The 26,689-nt window shown below is 35.1% G+C and overlaps 1 protein-coding gene across 1 annotated transcript in view; it reads right to left on the reverse strand.

Moving 5' to 3' along the window:
* Positions 1 to 17,351: 17,351 nt before the first annotated feature.
* LOC149780259 (uncharacterized) overlaps positions 17,352 to 26,689 on the reverse strand; it is a 45,657-nt gene continuing 36,319 nt past the window's right edge. Inside the window, exon 6 of the mRNA XM_089937064.1 lies at positions 17,352 to 24,647. Within this exon, the coding sequence (XP_089793190.1) occupies positions 24,492 to 24,647 (156 nt within the window). The 3' untranslated portion in view covers positions 17,352 to 24,491. The remainder of the gene's footprint in view (positions 24,648 to 26,689) is intronic.

The following is a 26,689-nucleotide window of genomic DNA, read 5'->3' on the forward strand; positions in this document are numbered from 1 at the left end:
GAAGCCTTAGACAAATCTCTCTTGAATTGTGACCAAATAGTAGCAATAGGTGATCATAATTATGATCTGCCTAATATTAAAAAATATTAAATCTTTTAAACACTTTTAGCGAAGAAGATAATGTTCAAGTGTTTTATAAAATGTATAAATAACCAACTGGGAAAATTATAAAAATCAGTGGAACAAAGTAACAAAACTTTGCCCCATGAGCTTTTAATTTTAAAGAAATGGAGTTTATGGAAATAGGCAATACAATCTGTAATCTAATTTCAAACTACTGTACCTGTCACACTGAAAACAATATGTAACACTACCTTTCAGTGACTGGTTAGACATCTTATAGGGGGTTAAATAATTCCTCAAATTATATCTGAATACTACTAAAAGTGACTATACAAGGACTTATATAAAAACGTAATGAATAATTTTGACCACAATGCGTTTGTATAAAAACCTATTATACAATAAGATGACCATGATGTGGGTCATTTTCCCTTCAAATTTGTGATCAATTTCACTTCCAATATTAAATAATGTCAAGAGGACATGTAAACATGTTTACAAATATTATCTTAAAGTGCAATCCGCAATCATGAACAAAGGATCGCTATCTAAATAGGTTGGTTAAAAATGAACATTAGCTTAAACTACAAGCAACAATCAGGTATACACGTTAAAATAGGAAATATGTAAATGTCTTATGAATGATACAAAGTATACACAAAATAAAGCAATATAGTGCTTCTATACACGCGAAATTGCATCTACAATCAGATGATCTGAACCAATGAATTTCAATAACAATGTTGTATTCTTACATCAGAAACTACCACAGTACTATCTGATCTTTGTTTTTCATTTTATTCATGAAAGTAATGGGTTTGTGATCAATGGATACAATAATCGTAGAAAGAATATACACTTCAAATTGTTGCAAAGCCAATATCAAAGTCAAACATCACTTCTCGATTACAGAATAATTTCTCTGGTGTTTGTTTAATTTTTAAAAGAAATATCACACTTGATGATCCAAACCATTTTGTCTTCTTGACTCAATACTTTGCGATCCCCAACAACACTTGCAAAACAGACATTTGAAATGATTGATTGAAAATATGGAGATGAAAGAAATGGTGCACCTCTTAAATGTGGCGTTTAGTTTAACAAAAGCCTCCGTAACTTAGATTTCGTACTGCCCAAAATAGTCAGTGCTTCAGCAATTACGCGAAAATTGGAGCAAAATTTCCGATAAAATCCAGTCATACCCAAATAGCGCATCAGTTGCTTTTCTCTGACAGGCAAAGTATTTGTTTTAAATTCAAGACCCTGACTTTGACCTCTTTGAAACATGAACATTTAAAATAGCTGTGCTTTTATTTTGTCGCTTTCTTTTTATCGGGACGTGCCCTTTTTTCTTCTTTTTTAAAAAAAAGTGCACATTCTAAGAGATTTCTGTTCCTTACTTTCCAACATTTAGTAATCATAAATACGATGCTCTTTCTTTTCACAATAAGTGCATGTATGAAGATATAAGGATTTGCGATCTGTCGTATCAGATGTTTGATTTCTAAATGCTGTGCCGGATTAAAAGTTGGAAGTACTCATATGAGACTGATATGATTATTTTGTGAAACAACCGCTGAAAGGAGAAATGAAACATTGTGAGTCAATGCATAGTTATCAACTAGGCGAGCAGCATTTTCCAAAGTTTCCACCTTGCATCCCTATGGATGTACTTCTTAAACTCCTCAATTAATATAAACTGCGTGAGGTTATCGTAATCTTCCTCAAACTTCTTGGTTGAGCACCACCTGTCTTAATAGTGGTTCTTTTTCCTCTGCAAATTTGCCATGGGGTTGTCCAGTTTCTTTTCTACAATTCCTCATTTGCCAACTCATAACCGTTCAAGATATATTCCTTAACTGCATCATAAGCAGCTGTACCGATGGTGAAGTGTAGACTGTACGCGCTTTGCCAAGAAGTACACTTTGTTAGAATAAAGTTTAACGCTCTCTTGACCATTTATCAATTTTCTCAAAGCAAAGAAAGTGTTTATCTACTTCATCTACCTGAAAAAGGTGGTACTAACCTAATATTTTGGGTAATCTCAAAGCTGAACTTGTGTGTAAAGGGGGTTATATATATATATATATATATATATATATATATATATATATATATATATATATATATATATATGATGGCATATACTTATCATAATATTGGGAACTTGATGTACATGTATATGTATATGTTGCGCAAAGTGCAAATCAACTTGAAACGCACATGGAAGTCGAGGAAACAATGTTAAACAAAACAAACTAGAACCAAACTGATATGTTTACCATATAAATTATAGTGTTTTAATTAAAACGTCTTGAGTTCTTTTTTTAAACGTTGAGAGTCCTGGAAACATTGTCCTCAAAACTGTAAAATTTAAGAACTTTAAATAAAACTACCTTCAAAATAACGTATATCCCCATTTTTTGTCATTTGCTCTTTATTGAAATGTATTTAATTGTTAGTTTAAATCTGATGTTTGCAGAAGACGATCGATAAACAGACGTCATGTAGATTCTAGGTTACGCAAGAGTTACTCTGGTATTACGGTACTACCGAAAACATATCCGTACGATGTCATCATGCTGGGAACTTGATATACATGTTTCACAAAGTATAAATCAACTTGAAAATGGACGCTGCTTCCATTGCCTTCGTTCCGCTACATGCTCCATCCAACAGAAACGTGTATCAGAAAATTAAAGCAATGCTCCTGTAACCGCAGTGAGAGGGCTGGCGCCGTGATTGTCGGTAAGAATGGACCCTCCAACAAAAGCATGAAAGTATTGTCGACCACAGAATGTTTAAACAACTTCAGTTGTTCAAACGAAAAGTAATAAATCGTGTACAACAAAGTTTTAAAGTCAACACATGTCAATTGCGAAAGAAAACAGAAAACAACAATATTAACATACTTCACAGTTTGACTCCTATATGCTATCATAGATTCGACTTCATGCTTTTTGACAAATACGGTAATCACGTGATATGACTCTTACATAACACCATTGGAAATCACCAGACGCCAAACTGCTTAACCGATTTGTTACAGTGATACTGATTTTAAGAAGATATAGATTCTAATTTTGATAAACACAAGCATACTCATACCATTTCTCTTTTTAAAAAATATCTGCTTCAAAGTGACATGACAATTTTGCATTAGTTTTGAACATTGTCAGTAATGCTTGCTTTTATCACTAGAGTAAATCTCAAGATTATTAACATTGCCTTTCTATGACTTGTCTTTACGTGACTGCATTTTATAATACATTAAACCCTTTAGGAAGGGATTTGTTTTTCCCAGTTCTTGTAAAATTATACACCAGCGTATTTGTGTCGAAACAAAAGTTCTCCATTACCTGGTAAATTACTGTATATTGCTTGTAATTCATGCATTTGGGTGCTTTCTTCATCTGTATATCCATCTTGAATGTACTTTCCATATTATTTAAATCTGTCCCTCTCCAATAACTTTCCATATTATTTAAATCTGTCCCTCTCCAATAACTTTCCATATTATTTACATCTGTCCCTCTCCAATAACTTTCCATATTATTTACATCTGTCCCTCTCCAGTTACTTTCCATATTATTTACATTTGTCCCTCTCCAAAAACTTTCCATATTATTTACATCTGTCCCTCTCCAGTTACTTTCCATATTATTTACATCTGTCCGACTCCAGTAACTTTCCATACTAGTTACACCTCTCCCTCTCCAATAACTTTCCATATTATTTACATATGTCCATCTCCAATATACTTCCATATTATTTACATCTGTCCCTTGCCAGTATACTTCCCATATTATTTAGATCTGTCCGACTCCAGTAACTGGTTTCAGTGGCGTCAGTAAAGGGGTGCTGGGGGTGTGGATCGCTCTGGGTGACACCATCAGAGAAAGTGATAACAAAATGACTGTCTAGAAAGAAAAAAAAAAATTTTTTTTGCAGGTAGGAGGTCCATGGGCGTGACACCATGAGTTACCACACTGGGTGACACCAACCCTAGTGACGCCACTGACTGGTTTACTGCGGTTTTTTTACTCCAGTGGTACGTGCCATGATACATTTTCACTGTACAGATACTTCGGTAGTGTCAGTCAGTGAAGGAATGCATGAAAATTACAGTGTAGGAATTTATTGATATTAAAAGCATGTTTTCATTTCTCATGGCAAAATAATTGTAAAAACTTATTTACTTTGTTTGATAAAGTTGTAGTTGTCAAAAATTATTTATGAATATTACAAATATAATTATATTTATGAACCTTTTATCACATGATTGACATGTGTCACATATGCCAACATGACTGCCGAATGGCATGTTGTGAAAAATACTCAGGTCAAATGCAACTTTTGGAGAGATTATGAATATAATAAAAATAAAGTATATTGTTTTTAGTCATTTACTAGCACATGTTAATATAATAAGTACATACATTCATGTAGAACTAATGCTATTTTGTGCAAATCAGTTTACTTTCGTTTAGTCAAAGTGTTAAAGGAGTGTATCCGATTATCGCCTATGATGGTATGAATCTGAGCTATGGATATTTCTGCCAGTATCAAATAACTACCTGCTTAATACGGACTGTAGCATGGACAAATGGGGACAAATATTCCTCCCGTCTTTCATAAAAGGCAGTATCAATTAAGCTACATAAAATCTGAAATGTACTGTTGCAAATTTGTACCAGAAATACTTTAGAGGATGCAGCAAAACATTATTGATTCGACAACCATAAAAAAAAATGTATGCTGAATATTTTTCAGTATAAAAACGAGTTCATAGACTCGGCCTTTCCGACTATGTATAACGGATTTGTGTAAACTTTTTGAAAGAATATTTATTGCAAGACATTAATAACGTAAAAAAATATTGCATCAACTCTATCAATAAATCAAGCAAGAATAACTGGACATGGAATTCTGCAGTATAATGGACTGCTTCCCTTTTCATACCATAAAATCTTAAAATTTGACATTTTAGAAGGCATACAAGTTATTTGCCTTCAGTTTGTTCATTAAACAAGAGTGGAAAGTAATATTTACTTTTTATTTCCTCCATTCATCACGTTTTTACTTTGTGCATACTTTGCACATATATATTAATAATTGTATTACAGTATTAATTTTTCTCGTTGTGTGAAGTGAGAAAAAGTAAAACACGTTTCTTTTGGTGAAACTTTGCGCCTCTTGATCCCAGTTTTATCTTACAGTAAGTCCTTCGTCACTTTGCACAATGTGTGCAGGCAAGAAACGAAACATCAGATTTTAATGCGAAAAGGTAAGGTCCTTTTAGGCCATGTCCCGCTATCACTCACAAGCGCTCTCTAGCGGTTTAAGCTAATTGACGGTTGCATCCTTACACAGGAGGTGAGTGTGTGCATTCCGTCTAATCCTTTGTAAGGATTATATTGGGACTCTGCTTAATTTCCGCACGGCGTCACTATAGATATACCTCCTAGATTTGTGAATGAAGCCACTCACCCTGTGAATGATTTGCTTTATTTGCTATGCCTAATCGAACCTACCGATCATTAATGCGGCTGGAGCTTGATATATTCTAGTCAAATGTAATATAGTCCGTCAAAGGTGTTTGATAATTTGATTATCGTACATTACACCTTGATTATTTCCCCTCTTGATAAACTCCAATGAAGAAATACATGTTGTCTGTAAAATTATTGATTATCTCCCCTAAAGCCTTTCACTTTTGTTGATACAACACGTAACATGGATAATTGTAAACACTTTCGATTTGTATCAAAACCTATTTTCTTTCAACGCCTTATACAGGTCATGATCAAACTATCTCATCTATTGTAAAGTTTTTTCTTCTTCTCCCAAACCAAAGTTACATTTTTCTAGTACTAATATTACTACCCTTACTCCTACCACAACAGATCAAGTTGAGGCTACGACATCGCAGCTAACATTCTTTTCACAAGTGCATCATAATAAACGGACACGGTATAACGGTACCAACTGTACAATCCTAGGCATAAGGTGTAGGATTTTTTTTTTTTTTAAATGTGGTACACGTGGCTGAAAATTTGTATGTTGTGACTAGATAACTCTGAATAGCGGAGAACTCGCCGGTGGAGAACTCATCCCAGGTGTCAGGAGAAGTTGCCCCATGGTGGTCGGAGAAGTCGCCCCAAGGATCATACATAGTAATTCTGAGATGTCGCCACATGATTGTTAAGGCTTTATTTATTGTTGTTTTTCTTCAACTTCATAACTTATTAAATCTATAAAATTTGCAATTTTTAAACTTTTCCATTTGATCAACTCCGCTTCTGTACTGAACGAAAAATAAGTGTTATCTGTCCCTTTTGCTCTGCTCTTCAAATCAGTAGATCAATTTTATTTGGAAAAATAGAGTGGGTGTAAGCATGATGTGATGTCTGCAGTTTTATATATGAAATGGTTCCAGCCTAATAACCTAAGTCATCCTGAGATGACTTTATGGCGTGGACCTCTATAACCCGAAATCGACTGAATTGGCGATGACGGTCAATAAGCCAAAGGGTTATAGTATCATCTCTCTAACTGAACAATTTAATCTGATTGTTCGTTGAGATTTGCTAACCATTGACGAATGATACTTGAACTCGATAAAAAGCATCAATGACACCTACTCAGGAAATGTGGTTGCTACTGAGTTCATCATCACGGCTAATGCGCAGAATTAGGACGGTTTCTGAAAGCTCACCTGTACTACGCCCATCATTTAGTTTATTTCTTCTTTTTTGTCAGTGTTCGTAATTTTATTATTTCTCAATAAAACTAACTATTCAAAGTTGAACGAGAAGTTTAAAAAATATTTCACTACTAAATTGCAGATGCAAAATAAACAAGATTACGTTATTTTATTATATATAAAAACACCATGATCACGCGTACTAGCGGGATTTTGTTACCTTAAATGCATATTTGAACTGCTCAACGTACTTGGGACATAATGAGAAGATCATCTTTAAAAACAAATTTAAATGTCACATTTAATTCCTGGACTAAACTGATTAATATTTCACATGGTCCGAATCAGGTTGGAAGTTTGGAGAATCAGCCAGGAATCTTTGCCGATTCAGTCATTAGTTTGTACAGATTCAGCCTGGTCCGAGTTTGAGAGTAATTACCACATTAATTAATAATGTTAGTATATTAGATGTATCAATCACGAAAGTTAATAGTTATATTTGTTTTTTTTTTGTTTTTTTAAATCTCGCGGTGATCCGGTGTGTGTTGTTATACGAAATGTAACGCTCTGATATGAAAGCACGGACTTTCAGTTATAAGTGATTTATATTTCTATTATCAACATCACTCAAACAAGATGAATGCAGGATGGGAAGGAAGGGTTTATTATGCAACGGGTGGAAAACAGTCATGTAGGTAAGCGTAGAAGAAAAATGCATGTTCATCCGATTCAGTTACATGCAAAATCAAAGGCGCATAATAAATTGATGTTGGAAACATTGAATGAAAAAACATAAACATGTCGTTAATGTTATTTCATTTGGAATTATTTTTATTATAATTCAAAGATGGATATACAAAAAAGTGCACAAAAAAACACAAAAAATAAGGATTGTTCCAGTACCCATGTTAATATAAGTTTAAAATATAATTATCATAGTTCAACAACGAAATAAAGTAAGGATTTCAAAACGAATACTTTTTGCTACCAATATTGAAACAGTTTTGCCGTATAACTGTCGGAGATGAACACTGATGAGAAAGAACAGCAATATTTCCCATATTATTCAGAATCAAGGATATGGTCGGCTAAGAGAATGAAAAGACTTATCCTTTTTAATCACTATACTGTCGTCATTCAGTAGATTATATAAATACTTAATTTTGTCCTCAGAAATATTACTCTGAATATGAATCACGTAAAAGATGATTTAATTCTATTATAAAAAAGTTTTCTGGGTGACACGTTTTGGGGTGACTTGTTACTGCGTGTCATTCCTTTCAAAGTGGATTCTGCCACGAACGCTGACGAAGAAGGTGGAAACATTTATCACGTACACCGCGAATTTGTACATCCTCACTATTTGCCTGTCTGCAAGTCGTATTTGGACACGGTCAACATTGCTATAAAAGGAGATCTGGGACAAAATATTCCATTCACCAAAGGAAAAGTCACGGTGAAACTCCATTTTCGAAAACGGTTCTCTAACGACTCATAAGTCATGTATCCAGTGTACCGAGGGGTTGCTCGACAGCGAGGACACGGTTTAGGAGATATGTTGAAATCAGCCTTTCGTTCGGTGGCTCCAGTGTTGAAACCGATGGTGACACGAGGATTGCACGCCTTGAAAGATGCGGCACTGACGCAAGGCAAAGAATTTCTCCAAAATGTCATCATCGACAAACAAAACCCAAAAGAAGCCTTCTTGAGGGCAGGCAAAAATGTCTTGCTGCAAACGGGTAAAGACCTTTTGGGCCGACGAGAAACACGTATAAATGCCCTGCACGCTACTGAGTCAGGCATTCCTACTTCCTTGAAGCCACAGCAAGGACAAGGCAGAAAGAGACGACGAAGAAAACACCCTTTCACCAGACATCACACTTCTAAAGCTAGAAAGACAAAAAAAAAAGAAGAACTGTTCGAAACCTAGACGTTTTCGATTATTGTGAAATAGAAAAATGATGCACCGAGAGTCTTGCGCTTGTTCGAAGTCGGAACTGGATCTGTTTGCCATGCCCCCCCCCCCCATGATGACGATGCAAGAATCCCAGTGGGTCGAATTTCATCCTGTCTCCTCTTTGACAGCCTCAGCTCCCATCGAGTTTGAAATCAAAGGACAGCCCGAAGATTACATCGATCTGAATAGTAGTTACTTGTACTTGAAAGTTAAAGTTGTAGATCAGGACAATTCGGACCTAGATGGCGATGAGGTACTAGCTCCCGTCAACAATTTCATGCATTCCTTGTTCAGCTCAGTGGATTTGTACTTGAAAAACAAACTAGTCAGTATCAGCATGGATACTTACCCTTACCGAGCGTACCAGGAAAATCTCTTGACGTACGGAAAAGAAGCCAAGAACACCCATCTGGATGCTTGTGTGATATGGAAACCTGACACACGATAGAAGTTTAAAATTCTAGACGAAAACAATGTGGAGTTTAAAGAGCGTAAAGAGAAAATTACTGGAAGCCGTAGTGTAGAACTGATGGATCGCTTGCATTTGGACATGTGGTTGCAAGAGAAGTATTTGCTGAACGGTGTGGATGTCCGCCTGAGACTCAATCGCAGCAGTGCCACTTTCCATTTGTTGACTAATGCTGCTGCTGCAGATTGCAAAACTGCCATTGAGAAAGTCAGGCTCTACGTACGACGCGTGGAAGTGTTACCTAAAGTGGGAAACGACATCAGTCACACGTTGAGCAGAACGACTGCCAAGTATCCGATATGACGCGTGGAAGTGAAAACCTTCACCATTCCTAGGGGTCAGCGATCCATGATCGAAGATCATCTGTTCCAAGGACAGTTACCCAAACGCTTGATTATTGGTATGGTCGAGAATACAGCCTTCAATGGAGCCTCCGACGAAAACCCTTTTGAGTTTCGACACTTTGGCGTGTCCAAAATCGAAGTCAGTCGCGATGGCAAGACCTTGTGTACCCAACCTTTCGAACCTGACTTTGACAAGAAGAATTACTTGAGGTCGTACTTGTCCCTGTACGAAGCCACCGGACAGTTAGGAACCAACACCAGTCACGGTATTACATACGAAGATTATGCAGGAGGTTATGCTTTGTGGGCGTTTGATTTCACTCCAGACCAAGGCAGCGACGTGGGACATTTCCACCCTATAAAATCCGGCCAGATTCGAGTGGAAATTCAGTTTGCTTCAACTCTAACAGAGACGGTGAACGTCATCCTGTATGCAGAATTCGATAATACGATAGAAATCAACAGTTTGAGAGAAGTCATTCTAGATTATTAGAAGCTATGGAAGACTGTTATCCCTCTTTACTTAGTGGAGAAACTTTGGACATGGAATGTGAGGAGACTGTGGAAGAAGAAGAATCCCAAGACAAAGACGAAGAAGTTATCATGATGAAGTCAAGATGGCCAGAACAAGAGGCCCATTTAGTCTCCTGTTTTGCTACAGTCCTGGCAGATAAAATGAAAGAATTGATCAAGGAAGAGTGCTATGGATGTCACAACGATCATCCCAGTCAAATTCAACACGACAAATGTCTGATGTTGAGTCAAGAAGAAAAGTTGGACAAATATCTGGACAAAGCTTGGGGTCTCATCGAGATAGAATTCGTGTTGAATGAGTGGTATAAAGGCTTGGATAAACATTCTTCTTCTCCATTAACGTCTCTGGAGTGCCGTCCCATCGAATCTCTCTTTAACCAGAGTAAGAAGTCGGAGCTAAACGCCTTTTACTTGTCAGACATTTTCAAGCAAAAAGTCAGGATCGAATTGATCACTTATCATTACTTGTGAAGAAGAAAAAAACCACACAAATAAATGGATACCTGGGAACTTTATTATCTTTTGAACTACAGTTCGTATACTGCTTCTTGGAATCCTGTCGTCTGTGCTAAAGATGAACTCCCTCATCGCAAACCTCAAGACCATCAAGCTTATGTGATCAACACGGACGACAGTCATCTCCCAGGAATCCACAGGGTAGCCGTCTACTTTCCTCAAGAAGGATGTGTGGAATATTTCGGTTCGTATGGATTGTCTCTTTTGGAAGACGATATCATTGACTTTATGAGAAGAAATGCTCAGACCACACGATTCAATAATGTGAAATTACAAGGCACAGATTCCTTGGTGTGTGGACAGTATTGTGTGTATTTTCTGCATCATCGCAGCCTGGGCTATTCCTTAGAACATTTAGTGGCTCATTTTGATCCTCGTTCTTCTTCTTGAAACGATGTGAAAGTAGATCGATGGTTTTGTGACCATTATACTTATCTTTGGCTCAAGCTAGGAAACGTAGTGTCCATCAATGGCCTAATGACTTCCAACAGTGGAAATCACAATTTCATTCACAATGTTGTCAACCCTGTCCAAAATAATGTGTTAGTTGAAAAAAATGTTTGTGATTTGAAAAAAATGTTTGATGTTAAATTGAATAGTTATTGTTAAAATGTTATAGTTACTTGTAAGTGTTAAGTGATTTTGAATAAAAATGTTGTGTTTTGAAAAAAATGCCTTTGTGATTTGTTTTGCTATAGGAATCTTGATTAATGCTCTTTGACTTCTTACTATCCCTCTCATGACACTCATTGAACGTTCCTACTCGAAAACCGTGTAGGGATGTTTTCCTTCACGTCCGCGCTTTGACCATAAAACCGGGGGCAGCCTCCAGTCTAACCATCCATTGTCGACTCATCCTCCTACGAAGATGTGCTCCGAACTAGCTAAACTAAACGAAGCCTACGTGAATTTGCATAGGGTCAGACACAGTCTGATACCGAAGCCAGAAGAGATAGAGAATGTGAGAATCTTAAAAGTCACTGAAGACCTGATAGAAGAGCTCTTCAGAGAAGAAATTAACAGGGAGAAGGAAGAATGGACAGAGAAGTAAAGACTCCAGAAACAGCAGAGAGAGCAGCAACAGAAACGACAACAGCAGCAGCAGCAACCTGAACCTGACAGAGGCTTTGTCGACTGTCGTATCGATACCAAAGAGTTCTTTTCTTTTCGATGAAGCAGACCTTATCCTGCGAGAAAGCCTATTGTCAGAGGAGGTCGCAATCTTAGAACCTAAAAGATGGCCATAGCTTCAGGTTCACACACAAAAAAACATCTCTTTTCAGGGCTAATCCAATCTCTAGAAAAGAAATAACAATCGATTGCCTATAATAAGTTCAAAAAATAAAAGTGCGTGTATAAGCACATGAATTCTTTATCTTGCTTAGAAACTGTGTGTATAAGTATTTTCTTTAAGTGGCTTGTCAACATGTTTTAGAATAGTGATGGGTAGTATAAAAAAGTGAGTGAGTGTTTCTTTTAGGTCCGCGCGTTGTTTGGTCATGATCTAGGTAATATAAGTTTTGTCTTAGGAGGATGTTTTCCTTCACGTCCGCGCGTTTTAAGTGATGCTCTAGGTAATATAAGTTTTGGGTCTTAGGGGATATTTTCCTTCACGTCCGCGCTTTTCGTATAAATACAAAACTAGTCGGCAGGTGGCTACCCATCGTTGACCTGTTAACAGCAAGACAATGAATACAAGGATTGTAAAACTTCTAGAACTCCAGATACACCTGGAATATGCCAGGCGTATAGTGAATGAGCGGGCTGCGGAGGCCATTGTTGAAGAAAGAAGAATAAAAGAGGAAGAGGAGCAAAAAAGGAAAAAAGAAGAGGAGGAAAAGAAAATAGGAGAGAGGATGGCTTACAATATTCCAGAGACAGAGGATTGGGGTGCTGAAGCCAATTATCCTCCCTCTGCGCTCCCAGTCAAAATAGTAAACTGGAAGAAAGATTGGAGGTTTAGATGTGTCTGCGGTGCCAGACCAGGGAGGTGCAACCATTAACCATGTGCGCTGGAGTTCAAAACAAACAGCCCTTTTCAGGGCTAGCCAAAAACCTTGAAAAGAGATAGTAATCCATTTGCCAATGTGTGTATATGATTGTGTGTTTGTAAGCGCTAGCCTAGGTTTGTGTGGATAGTAGATTATTGGGTTTTGTAATCACTCACGTACGTTTGTGTGGATAGTAGATTTGGGTTTGATTTTAATGCTTTGCGTGTGTGGATGGTAGATTTGGGGTTTAATTTTGCTGCTTAGTGTGTGTGTGGTATAGTTTGGGTTTTGTAAGCGCTAACGTACGTTGTGTGGATAGTAGATTAATGGGTTTGATTTTTTGCTCATTGGCGTGTGCGGATGGTATATTTTGGGTTTGTTTATTGCTGCTTCGCGTATGTGGATAGTAGATAATATGAGATGAGAAAAGTAGGGGATGTTTTCCTTCACGTCCGCGCTTTTCCTATCAGAACTCATAGTGTTGGTCGTTCGCACCATTCCACGGAATAACGGAAAGAAGAACATGGCAACAGTGACAAGTTTATTTAACGATTTGAGACATAGCTATTTTTGGATCATGGATGGGACTTATGTAGTAGAAAGACTGAATAAGGAAGGAAGATTTGAAGGTAGCCTGAACAATGTGAAGAGTCTTGGAGTAGCAAAAGACCTAACAGGGGGAATGATTGAGGAAGAAGTAGAAAGAATCAGAGGATTTATTGACCCACCTTACGTGAGAGTAGGTAGTTTAAAGGAAGCCTTGGATCATGTCATAGAAGTCAGGAGCTTCCTAGAAAATAGCTTTTACTGGACTAACTGGTGGTACGTAAAGTGGGGTTTTAACCAGTTGATAAAAGCAGAAGAACTAATTAGAGAGATAATGAAAGTAGAAGTGATGAAGATAAAAGAAAAATGGAGTAAAGAGAGAAAGGAAGAAGAGAATAAGAAGAAGAAATTAGAATTTGAAAGATTGAATAACAACTGGATGAAGATCCAACAGAAATTCAGAGCGATGGGTTATAATGACTGGATGACAGAGACTGAAAAGAGGAAGAAGAAAAGAATTTTGGGAAAGATAAGGGGATGGTGGAAAAAATGGAGGAAATAGAAGCAGAAGAAGAAGAAACCCAAAGGCCCTTTTCAGGGCCCCTTCATATACCTCGAAAAGACCTTGACTTTCATGCCTACCCCTTTTTTTTTTTTTAAAAAAATAGAGACCCTCCCTGTTTAAATTTTCCCATGTTCAATTTCCATAGACCCATAAGGTCGGGACCGTATTAAAATAGGGTCCCGACCCTGTTCAATTCCCCTTGACGCTATAGTGCCGGTCGTGTATTCCCCATGTTAAATTCCCCTTGACCCTATAGTGCCGGTCCTGTATTCCCCATGTTAAATTCCCCATGACCCTATAGTGCCGGGCTAGTTTTCCCATGTTAAATTTACATAGACCCTATAGTGCCGGTCCTGTATTCCCCATGTTAAATTACATAGACCTTATAGTGCCGGGCTAGTTTTCCCCATGTTAAATTTACATAGACCCTATAGTGCCGGGACCATGTTTTTAATGGAATCGCCCCCATATACTACTAGTTCCTGTCTTATGAGGCAAGTTATTGATAAATAGAATGAATAACGTAGATCGGAGGATAGAGTCGTGTAGTACTCCACAATTAATATTTTTACTTTGAATAAGTTGACCATTTAAAGATACTTTTTGCACTTTATCGGTTAAGTAAGAAGTAAACCAGTTTAGGGAGTTTTCACTGCATTGATATATTTCTTCACGCAAAATGTCATGGTTTGCAAGATCAAAAACTTCACGAAAATCACCCGTAATAGTGCCTATCGATTCTCCTTGATCTAATGGTTTCAGCCATTTATCATTCAAAGATAAAAGTGTAGCTTCACAGGAGTGTTTCTGTGGGAGAACCGATTTCAGTTGAAAGATGCAACATAAGATTTGATGATACCACTGTTGTAAAGATAAGAAGATAACACCATGCTATGTTGGATTGTCATCAGCCCAAGTTCGCACCTCAATGTATATTTCAGCGTCCAGCTAATCACCAATATTCACCTTTTTCTCTTTTATTTAATGCACAAGTTTTCTTTTCAGATCCACTTTTTTTTATTTATAAAGCGGGCATGCTTCTCTTGATTTGCTCTCGATTCAACATATGTAACATCTATGAATGTTGTTGTTATTGGATTAGTCAAGAACGGAATTTGTCGATTGTATAACATCACTACTTTTGAAGCACTCTGGAAAATATTGTTACAAGCAACGTTGTTGACTAAATTAAGGGGCTGTACCTGTTAATTCTGAACTGAATACCTGAACGTCATTTAAAGCTTACATCTTATTTCAAAGAACTGTTTATGCCAGATAGCTTTTTTTAAACAAATCATTTCCTTCCTTCCAAACTTTAGTTAGATTAGAAGAATGATGAAATTTATGATAAATGAAAATATGGGGGCTTTAAAACATCCTTAACTGATTCCCAATTGTTTTTGTTCATTCGTCATCATTCAAATCCCTTTGTGTTGGTCCGTTTATCTTGGTTTTTCGGTCTTAATTGAAAATATTCAATAAATTTTGCAGAAACGTTCTCACAAAAAAGACTAAAATCATTGCATTTCTCTTCAAAACAAGTTGTCTCATCATCCGAAATTCCCTCAAATGCGAATACTTTTGTCCAAAATAAGATTTCGGTCCTTTTTGTGAACAGCGTCATCCTTGAAATTTTGCCTAGTTATTTCACGATTGTGCCTGATACACAAGTCATGAGTCGATTCTGGAAATGTGGTCCGCATTGCTTTGACCATGTCCACTTCGTTGTTGGTCCCAATCACAAGTTTACTCAGATCTCTGTCTATTAATTTCATCTTCAAATGATGAACCAGGTGGCAGTAACTCTCAAAGTCACTATTTTTGTGCATGAAAAACCGGTCATATAAATATTGGATTTTGTCCTGTACACAGTCTATTTACAGAAAGTTGTTTATAAGAAAATCACGGTCACAAGTATGATACAGAGGTTAAACTTCTTATCAACTCCTAAAACAGTCTGTTTGGTGCAGCACATATTCTTCATGTCAGTTATCTGTTCATCATCATACAGCACAGTGTATAGCATTTTCCATCAGTCTGTATTAGAGCCTTATGAAAGAACGGTTGTGTGTGATCACTGCCAGTTTAATACCGAAATAATTTCAGAACTGCTCAAAATAAACCTCGAGTCCTATCAAATATATGATTTACTCGAGTAAGATATCATACGTCTATATAAAGCTAATCTTCTGGACCACGTACTAATTATAATAAAGAAAATGATAATGTAACGAAAATGTTGGCGTTATATTAAAAAGATTAAATATATTTTAATAATCTTTGTTTAATGCACCATATCTTATTTTTTTGTCTCAATTCACATTTTAGTGTAATAAATTTGGAGTATGTGCATTTGTTTATAGCTCTCCATTTAAAGGATTTCCTAGATTTTTGTGATTACTTGTTCGATTATGGGAAGTCAGTGCTGGAGAGTTAATCCTCAGACTGAAATAATTAGCCAGTTACAAGAGGCAAACATCATTTTGAGTTTCTATGCCATGGTTTACTTTTGGTGAATTCATATCGGAGGCACATGAGTGACCCTGTCACTCAGTAGTCCCCATTAAAATCTAATGGTCTAAATTGATTGTGTGACTCCAGGTGCAGTATTTATGATTGGAGACTGGTAAATTATACAATGTAATAACCGAGAAGGGACTGTTCCATCATTGACAGGTGCCATTTATTGTTGCTGTGGTGGTAAATATGGTTTAGAGCTACAGGCCAAATGTAGGTTAATATTAAAATTGAGAAAAAAATATTGCCCTTGCAGCGATTCTCTCTTTCTCTCTCTATATATATATATTGGTCGGAGTATGATAATGTATCTTTATCATTGCATACAAAAATCAACAGCTTCTTCTTTTACCCAAATGCAAGTCACCCACAAAATTTGGTGCAGAAATAATTTCTAGTTCATGTCCATTTCCTTGATCTTGGACCTTTTGACCAAGCAATCAATAGGCTTCTTCCATATTCCAGGTGCAAAATATCCACAACGTTTAATTGTGAGATGTGGTGTTGAACAAATGCTATTATGTGAAATTATTTTTTTTTTTTTAAAAAGTCATAGGGACTTTTACCTCGTATCTCATTTCAATAAGTTTGTAATGGACTCCAGGTGCTAGGTATCCACAAAGTTTAGTCCTTGTCTGTGATGTAGTAGTTTTTGTGAAAACCATTTTGCTTCATTTAGTCAGTGACTTTTGATGCTTAGTGACCAAAAACTGATAGACTTCTTCTTTTATCCAAGTGCATGCCATTCACAAAGTTTGCTCCAGGTCGGAGATACAGAACAAATGTTAATGTGCAGAACACTTTCACCCATAGTGACCTGGACTTTTGACCTTTTGACCACAGAACTTATACGCTTCTTCTGTATCCCAAATGCAAACCATCCACAAAGTTTGGTCCAAGACTGTGATGGAGAACATATTTATTCTTTTAGCCAATGATCTTGACCTCTGGTATTTTGACCCCAACATCAATGTACTTTATCCTTAACCCAAAAGCAAGCTATTTACAAGCTTTGGAAAAGGCAGATGGTAGAGAACTCAATTATTGTTTGAATAAGAATAGAGAACAGATGGAAAGACATTTGGACATCATAACAGGATAATGTTGAGCTTCATTTTAGGCACATAAAAAAAGAAAGACTGCTTTTCATTGAGGTTTTATTTTACTATATAGTAGCATTAAAAGCATATGTGGCAATTTACTCTCTGGACATTTTAATCTAATGCAGTAATACAAAGAAATGGATTTTAATTTACAGATCAAACAGAAATAAGCTATCACATGGTTTACTGAATTACTGGTCTCAACTAAAGTGGGTAGACATGTTTACTATCACACAATATTCTCTTTTGTGACACAAGTACACCCTATAGGTTATATCATGACTAATTTCAACATCCTGACCATATACGAAACAAACAATGGTGTTGCTCTGGTTTTACTTTCCAAGAAAAGGGTCTCCTATGTATAATTTATGGGGCACTTCTCACTTTCAACTGGTCCTACCTATTAATCATTATGACCACAATTATTAATTTTTATATAATACTCCCATAACTTACTGTTTTAATTTCATATAGAATTTACCTTTATTGTTAATTTATTTTGAATTATTCTCATATTTTTATATAAAAAAAAGGAATGTCTACCCAGTACATTAGAAGAGTGCATATAACTTTGTGCCAACATAACTCCTTCATGGGTAATTTATTTTAAATTGATGCACTGTTAAAAATAAATCATACTTTTTGATTATGGGAATTAATGAGCCGAAGTTTTGGTCTGTGATTATTAGCAATATTTCGTATGCATTACCTTGAATGGTCACATTATCTCTCCTATTAACATCAAATGCTGATGCAATGTCCACAATGGCATCATTATTAATTTCAGTTCCTTCCTAAAGTCACTAAATACACAGTAATTGCATTCACATTAAGCATGCAATTATTAACATCATTCACCAAAGTCCATCATATTTAAATTGTATAAAGGGGTCAAGCTTTACTTGAATTTTTAGGAAGGGACTTCTCCTTTTGGAATGAATAGGGAGAAGTGGGTACATAGATTTGTATGTGTGATTTGGAACCATTGTCTTACTGAAATTATTTCTCATTATGCATATTTGCATTTAACATTGGTTTTAAGCATTACTTTTTCTTCAAGTAGAAAATTCACTTACATTGTATAATCCATTTTTTAAGTGTATGTATCATATTCATGTGCAGTGTATTCATACACGAATGTCTCTTTGTTTGGCTGAAGAGATGTAATGTATTTTGGACATGTGACTTGGACAGTACAGCTGAAACTATACATTGTAATAATCTTTGTGCAACAGGAATACTTAGATTCCTGTACTGAAATTACAAATATGGAAAACTACTTAATCAACTGTCACATAATAAGAAAATTTCAGTTGAAAACATTTCTAAACTAGCTTGAAACAGTCCCTATAACATGTACAAAAGAGCACAAGGGTCTTAAAGTGTAGAAAATTATTTGTTCCAGTGACAGCTGATTAACTATTTATACCTATTTATAATGACTAACATGTAATCTCAGTACTCATATCAATTAGAATAAATTACAATATATAGTTTCTCTTATGTGAAGTCATATGGTCAAAATACATGGTATATAGTTTCTAATACACTCATGTGAAGTCATATGGTCAAAATACATGTTTAATTTCACTATTGCTAATAAATCATTGCCTGAGCTATTCATAAATGATAAACATAAGTATTCAGGTCAATATATGAATGAACTAGACCCTGGTTTTCAACTGAATCGCACACAGACGAGAACAAATCTGTGCCATGCAAGCCAAGTGGGTGAGTTAGTTTTTGAAAAAGGGATTTTCTTAGCATGACCATACATGCTTTCTAGCTTCGGTACAAGTCCACAGATATGATTACAAATTTAGGTTTTAGTATTGTCGAAATACTCATGTTGCATTGGTCAGATATTTACTTTTCTTCTTTTTAAGTATTTTCACAAAAATGAACTATGTCAGGAAACAAGCTTGATCTTACCACATACTCAAATTCCAGAATATAGCATTTTCCCACGTTTCTGACATAAAATGTTTATTTTTAAATGTTAGATCTTGCATTAGATAACATTTAGACACTGCATTCTACAAAATGTATAGTTTCCTTAATTTGTGTGCCCAGTGAATCATTAAAACTGTCAGTCAAATGGAGAGGTACTTCCTAGATACAATTAAGTCCACTATTAATATCCCTTGACAGGCCATCTTATGATTTTATGAATAAAATAATCCGAGCACAGCAGCTGAATTTTATTAATTTAAAAAGTGCTTTCACCGATTCTGTTCTTAAAGCCCAAATTGTTGTTACCTATTAGTGTTACAAACTGTATGATAACTTGCAGGGTAAAGGGTTAATGGTCATCAACTGTCAAAATTCATGCTTGTGAATGTTCAAAAGTTTGTTTTGTCTGCACAATTCATATTAACACTTGCTATGGTTCAGCAAAATATATTTCACCTGCGATAACTAGTCTGTTGGGTAGAGGGAGCATTTCAAAAGCAGTAAACTAATGTCACTTAATTTACATATAAAAGATCACAGGGAGAAGTCATTTTCACTTTCAGAACCGAAGGTGAAGATTACATTTGATATGCAGTTTGGTTAACCAATTTGCCTGTAGCATTACACTAGCATACAATTTGCTTGCTCAGTTACTTGTGTTATGTATATTTAATTTGTTTGTTTGTTGGCTTTAAAAAAAATTATTTCATTAAATGCTATTGTAATGCAACACTGTATGCTGGATTTGACCTTAACCAAAACAGAGTTCATTTCTGCTTGACCTGCTAAACTTTTTTAAAACTTCTTTTCATTTCATTTAATGTCAACAATACATAGCTAAATTATTCTCTATCTTTATGAGCTTAATATCAAAAGCATTATTAATACAATATTAAGTAAATATGTTTATTTGGGTCAGGGTTTTGGAGTTTCCTAAGTGAATTTTACATGATCTAGCTTATTGTGTTGTAAACATTAGATCATTCTAGAGGGTTATTTTCCATTTGGTGATGTTTTTTTAAAATTATATAGGAAATGCTAAGTGTGACCCGAGGTCAAGTAAAGAACTATATAATCTTGTAGTTGTGATGACTTCATCATTTGTGCTTTAACATCCAGCACCTTCAAGTTGTATTATGTTGTGACCAGTTTGGGCTGAGTTTAGTTTGTTCAAATTATTGAATTCAAGTGATTAAATTCTTTGGAAATGCAAAAGTGCTCTGATAAAATGCTTGGATATTCACTGGAATTTATACTGAATTCAAACCTGGAATTTTATTACTGTGAGTCAACAAAAGACTTGACACATCAGCACTCTATAAGCTATAACATGTCATTGCCTTCAGTGATTTCTTTGGGATATTTACTGAACTTTATTCAGACTTTAAATTATTAGGACTTGTTCTGTAATACTTGGATTATTTTGGGATTTAATTTGCAATACCATAAGTTGCTTTTTTCTCATTTTCACTTTGTATTCTATGGAAATAAATATGTTAAATTTTACAAAACTTGCTGTCTTTCGCTCTTTTCTGTTACTTTTTTTTAAGAGTATAGACTTATAACACTTGCCAAAAACCTCATGGGAGTCTTGATCAATGTGAATTTCAATGTAAGGTCTAAGTGTTATAATCAATCCACTTGATGACTTAGAGGTCATGCCTGATAATCTCTACAAAGAGTACAAGTCTGCAATAGATACGGTTATTTTTTGTTCACCTTTTAATTTTGTGCTGACATTGTTTGCTTGTACCTTTACAAATTTTACTTTGTCAAAAGGTGCAACCTGGAGAAAACAGTAGTATAGGGGTCAATCTTTCATTTGTGAGTCAATCTGGGAACATGTTTACGTTTGTAATTAACATGGGCATACCAAGTTCATCTGCCCAGCCAAAAATTCATTGGAATACTTGCTATATTTTTTTTCTTCCAATGACAAGCCTATGATTGATGATAATCCCATCCATTATTTCTACAAACTTTGGGCAGGTTTTCTAAGAATGCTTTGTTTCATGATTCTAAATTACATGGTTGGTCCCCTCCCCCAGAATATCATGGGAAAAATGTAAATAACTTACCTCACTCATTCCCTCCCCAAATGATAAAATCAAGTAGCCATGAAAATGGGGACAAACATTTTTGAAGTGTCTAGTGTGCTGGTGTTGAAGAAACAAATATCATTTAGTTCAGACATTAAATGTTTTTCATTTAGGCCATTTCACTGGTAAATAAGCCTGATGATGACCAGCCAAAATATAACATTACACAATGGCAAAATCTTTTAATATAAAACACATCTAACAACATGAAAATCAAGTCTGAGGAACCAGCATAACACTGACACTGTAGATATTAAATAAAGTACAGAAGAATCATGAAAAATACCATATACACTCACATTCAAGTCAGATCCAATTGCAAACTGCACAGACCAGATCTGCCATCACATAACATGCAGGTTGAGCTCGGTCTATGTAGTGTATTAAGAGTAATCTGTAGAATAAACAACAAAGATCCTGATCTGACAGAAAACTATGAGTTGGCAGACCAGATCTATGCTGCTTGCATTGTGTTTTGACTTAAAAGCAAGTATAAACAGTACAGACAATATTCAAGCTATTTAAGCTAGAAAAAAATACGTTCTTTAATAATTCCATAACTGTAACTGACAAAAAACATTTTGTTCCTTGCATTTACTTATGCCAGCAAAAGATACCAACTCTGTTAATATTTATATGTAGATACCTGAATAATGAAACATCTAGGTAACATGGAGCACATAACAAGGTCCACATACCATGATTTGATACCAAATAATGCAACATCTACATGATATGTAGCAAAGAACAAGGCCCACATACCATGATGTGACACTAAATAACCATCTATCTGAAGTGGAGAACTGAACAAGGCCCACATACCATGGCGTGACACTAAATAAACATCTAGTTGATGTGGAACACAGAACAAGGCCCACATACCATGATGTGACACCAAATAATGAAACATCTAGGTGCTATGGAGCACTGAACAAGGCCCACATACCATGATGTGACACCAAATAATGACACCAAATATTGAAATATCTATGTGATATGGAGCACAAAACATGACCCACATAGCATGATGTGACACCAAAATAATGAAAAATCTAGGTGCTATGATGCACAGAACAAGGCCCACATAACATGCTGTGATACCAACAAATTGTGTTATGATGTAAATCTGATTTGCAAAAAAAAAGTTACAAACACTTGAACACAGAATAGTTGCAATGCTGCGACTGCAGAAAAAGGAATTTTGATGTCTCTCCCTTTTCTAGTGCATACAATATCCACCCACCCTCAATTCACATATGACCAAAAATTAAGCATGCCTGTTTCAAACAATGAAAAAAGTTGCTTTGTTACATGTACATCAAAATCATAATTTAAAAAAATTCTTATCATATAGCTAATCATATCTATGATATGATTACAACAAATCAGAAGCAATATTTAAGAAATATTGATGAAATAAATTTTGTTCTCGCAAATTTATACATATACATTGCACAAATATATTATATTTTCAACAACTAATAAATACAAAGAACATAGCTTCAAAACCTTTTCTGAGTTGCCAATTAATTATACACTATTAAAAGAAAAACATGGCATTACAACAATGATATATATATATATATATATATATATATATAAAATTTATTGAACCCCAACAAGAGGCCCAAGATCAGCGGCTGACCATTTCAAGAACACATCTAATGTAAACCATCTGTCAGACTTGTGTAGTCTACATATTCTTTTACATCCTGATAAATTATTTCTAAAGATAAAGGTATATAAAATGTGCAGTTTCTTGCTCAGTCTTATAATCAATATCATCCAGGACCTTGATGACATAAATCAATTTACCAAGTTTTGTAGAAATTGGATGAGAATCAGCCTTTAGATCAAGAGTGTTAACAAGATAAGCCAAGTAGATGCATAATTAACATAAATTGATCTCACTAATTATAGACTGAACCTGTCACTGACAATGATAATAAAAACTCACACTCGAGTATAATCAAAACGGAATTAGATATCTATAGTGCAATAAATTTAGCCAATCTGATACAAAATTAACATGTATAGATCTTGTTCATAATCAAACTCACCCATAATCATGACAATATACAACTATTTAACAAGTCTGATAAAAATCTGATGAGAAATATTAATTCCAGATTGTTGACAAGGTCACTGAGTCAAATGCAAGGTCAAATGCATACATCCCTCAGCTAAAAATGGACTTGTCCAGGAGCTGGAAATGACTGGCAAGCAGGATTGTCTTTTTACACCGAAAACTTCCATTTGGAATGAAACACGCAGACAATAAGGGCCTTTCTGAGCATAAATTATGTGCATCTTTTATTTCATTTGTGAGGGGAGGTATATTCAGACTATAGTGCTTTTCAATTTTTTGAAGCATTTCTTTATCTACAAAGTTAACTTTTTACAGCTCATAACTATGTTTTAAGAGTCTTCATTATAAAATCAAGTGACATTTTTCTGAACTAAGGAAACTAGAGAAATGGTAAGCAATTTGATCAAATAAATACAAATATACCCCAACATGTCACCCTACCCCCATTATGGAGATGAGTCTATAGAAAATGCACAACTCTTCCAAAACATAACAATGGCTGGCCAGCCTGCATATCTTCTGATGATTTCTAAAGTCCACAGAAATTCACTTAAAATTGAGAGAACAGTTGTATTCACAAAATGTTCCATATATTGCATCCAGCTGCAAGTCCAAAATAGCAACATCACTTACAAAAACATGGAGCTAAAAGATTAGTCAATATGACAATGACCATAATACATCCAAAGTTTCACAGAAATCCATGCATAGAATGATTGAGATTTCAACAAAAACAGGTTTCACTATTATGATTCAGCAATATTAACCTTAAAAAATGTTTACAGAAAGAAATGCACAAACAAATGCTTCATATCATGCTAAAGCAAATGTTGCAATTCAACCCTTCACATTTTTTGGGAAATGGGAAAAAACTATGCTTCTGGGTAGCTTTCCAACACTGATGGTAAGTGCAACTAATTTGAAATATTTTCAGTACTGACAAATCATTTGGTCAGTAGCTGTGAAGACTGTGGGTTTGGACACATGAAAAAAAACATGCTTTGTAGTTCTGCAACAACAATTTATTCATTATTAATTATTTTGCTCCCAGCCCAGGTATAGATCTATGTTTGGAAAAGAGACACAAGAAATCATTCAGATTATGTTTTGGCACTAGTCCCAACATTATGGCAAGTTTGAAAGCTAAATTTCCAGGCTTCTTCTCTTCTGCCATTTCTATGTCAGGCATTACCTGCAAAAACAAAAAAAATTTTTTTTTTAACTTACAGTGGTTCTGATGCTAAGAATTAAGCTGTCCCTGTGATCCATATTATTATTTCCAATTGTTTTACACTTTTCTTCTAGAGCTTTTCTGCATGCTGTAAGTGGAAAGTAATGTAGGAAACATGGTAGTTATTGGAGGTATCCCATCATGATTTTCTACATAAGTTTTTGCACTTTTTAAATGAGTGCAGTTCACACTGAACATTTTTCAATATTTATTTTAAGGATCTGACCTGTTTTACCAATATTTTGTAGGCTTTAGTTTTTTCATGGAATTGTATGTAATACCATTACCTTCTGTTTGTTGTTTCAATGTGCATATACTGTGAATTCCTTTATTTTTGTGGGAGTAATTTTTCATGGCTTGGCAGTGACTTTTGCATCAGTACTTTTATTCACTGATTAAAAAAGAATGTGTGTGCACAAAAAGATCACTGTTTTCTTTGAGTTTGTGGTTTGCAGGAACCACACGATTTGATGCCATATTAAAAACAGCAAATTCACAGTATTTACTTTTGATCAGAACTTTGAATGTACACATCAGATGTTTCAAGGTTTCTCTAATTTTAGCATTTTTGTCCATATCTGGAAGCACATCACCATCATTTGTTCAATACTGAAAGTTCTTTTATACAGGGATGATTTCTGACAAAGTTGGTCAATATCTATAGGTGTTTCTTAAAGATGTTTAAATGTTTTTCTTTTTTGGAACAGTGTCCATATCTGAAGGCTGGCTGATCAGCTTATTTGTACAGTCACATGTGAATGCTTTTTGTCTGATTTGATCCAATTCAGTAAAGCATTTATTTTTATATAAAAAATTAATATAAATGTTTTTATACCCTTAGTAGTGATGGCCATATTTGACAGCAGTTTAACAACACTGAAACAAATTTTAAAGCCCTCAATGCCAGGATGCTTTCTGTCAAATTTGGTCAAATTCTACTAAATAGTTTTTGTCAATAAGATGTTTAAATGCTGCTCTGTTTTTATTAATGGCAGCTGTATTCTTAGTAATTGTTGATATATCTGACAGCAAATCAGTCTGCTGTACAAACCTTATGTTCCCTTATGCCAGGATGCACATTAACAAATTAGCAAATTAGCTCTTACGCTATTCTTACACAGGAGTCTTTCCTTTTAATATATTCTCAAAGTTTTATGATGAGAGGAATTGAAGAGATTATAATATAAATGACAGCTACAACTTTTCATTGCTTAATTTTATTTTATAATGTATCGCAAGAGCATAATCCATAAATAGGTGAGAGTAAGATGTAATTCAGTGAAAAAAGTGTAATGATTATGCCATAAGCGTAATGGTTTGCATGTATGACAATGGCTCTTTTCTGTCTCAGTCTCAGAAATGACCAATCAGTCATGATCATTCCAACTGTCAAACTCTAATGAAATGGAAATTTAATACCAATTCTGAAGAAGAGGGAAATAATTTTCCTAAAGCTGTAAGAAATCTTAAGCATCTGTTTGTTCCACAACCCCCCACAAAAAAAAACAAAACAATTCCAGTTATGAGCTCACAACTAAAAATAAATGACTTGAGATTTCAGTTTTGACTGTTGAGATTTTTCATTCTGACTTCGGAGAAGCTGGTGTCAAGGGTCAAATGACTTCGGTTGTTAAATCTATTGAGAACCCTGTATATACACACACATACACTGTCACAGGGACATATTTAATAATTTTAAGTGTTGCTTCAGAAACAAAATTCAAATAATAGATGGCTGGACAAACAAAAAAATAAAAAAAATATATACTGCAAACTTGTACAGCTCTAACAGCACAAGTCTTAAGTGGATCAAGAGTATAAAAAGTATACTAAAGTTGAGAGGTATCTTACATGGTTTTGGACTTTTTACCCATTAACTAAAGTGTGTATCATGTGTACAAATTCTCTCTGTAACAAGCATCAACTGTAGATACTGAGAAACATTTTTTTTTTGCTGAAACATCTCATGATAATAAATGCTTATGAATTAATACTGAGATGGG

Source organism: Sinohyriopsis cumingii, chromosome 16, assembly GCF_028554795.1.
Source record: "Sinohyriopsis cumingii isolate HCF-2022 chromosome 16, ASM2855479v2, whole genome shotgun sequence".
Taxonomy (NCBI): Eukaryota; Metazoa; Mollusca; class Bivalvia; order Unionida; family Unionidae; genus Sinohyriopsis; species Sinohyriopsis cumingii.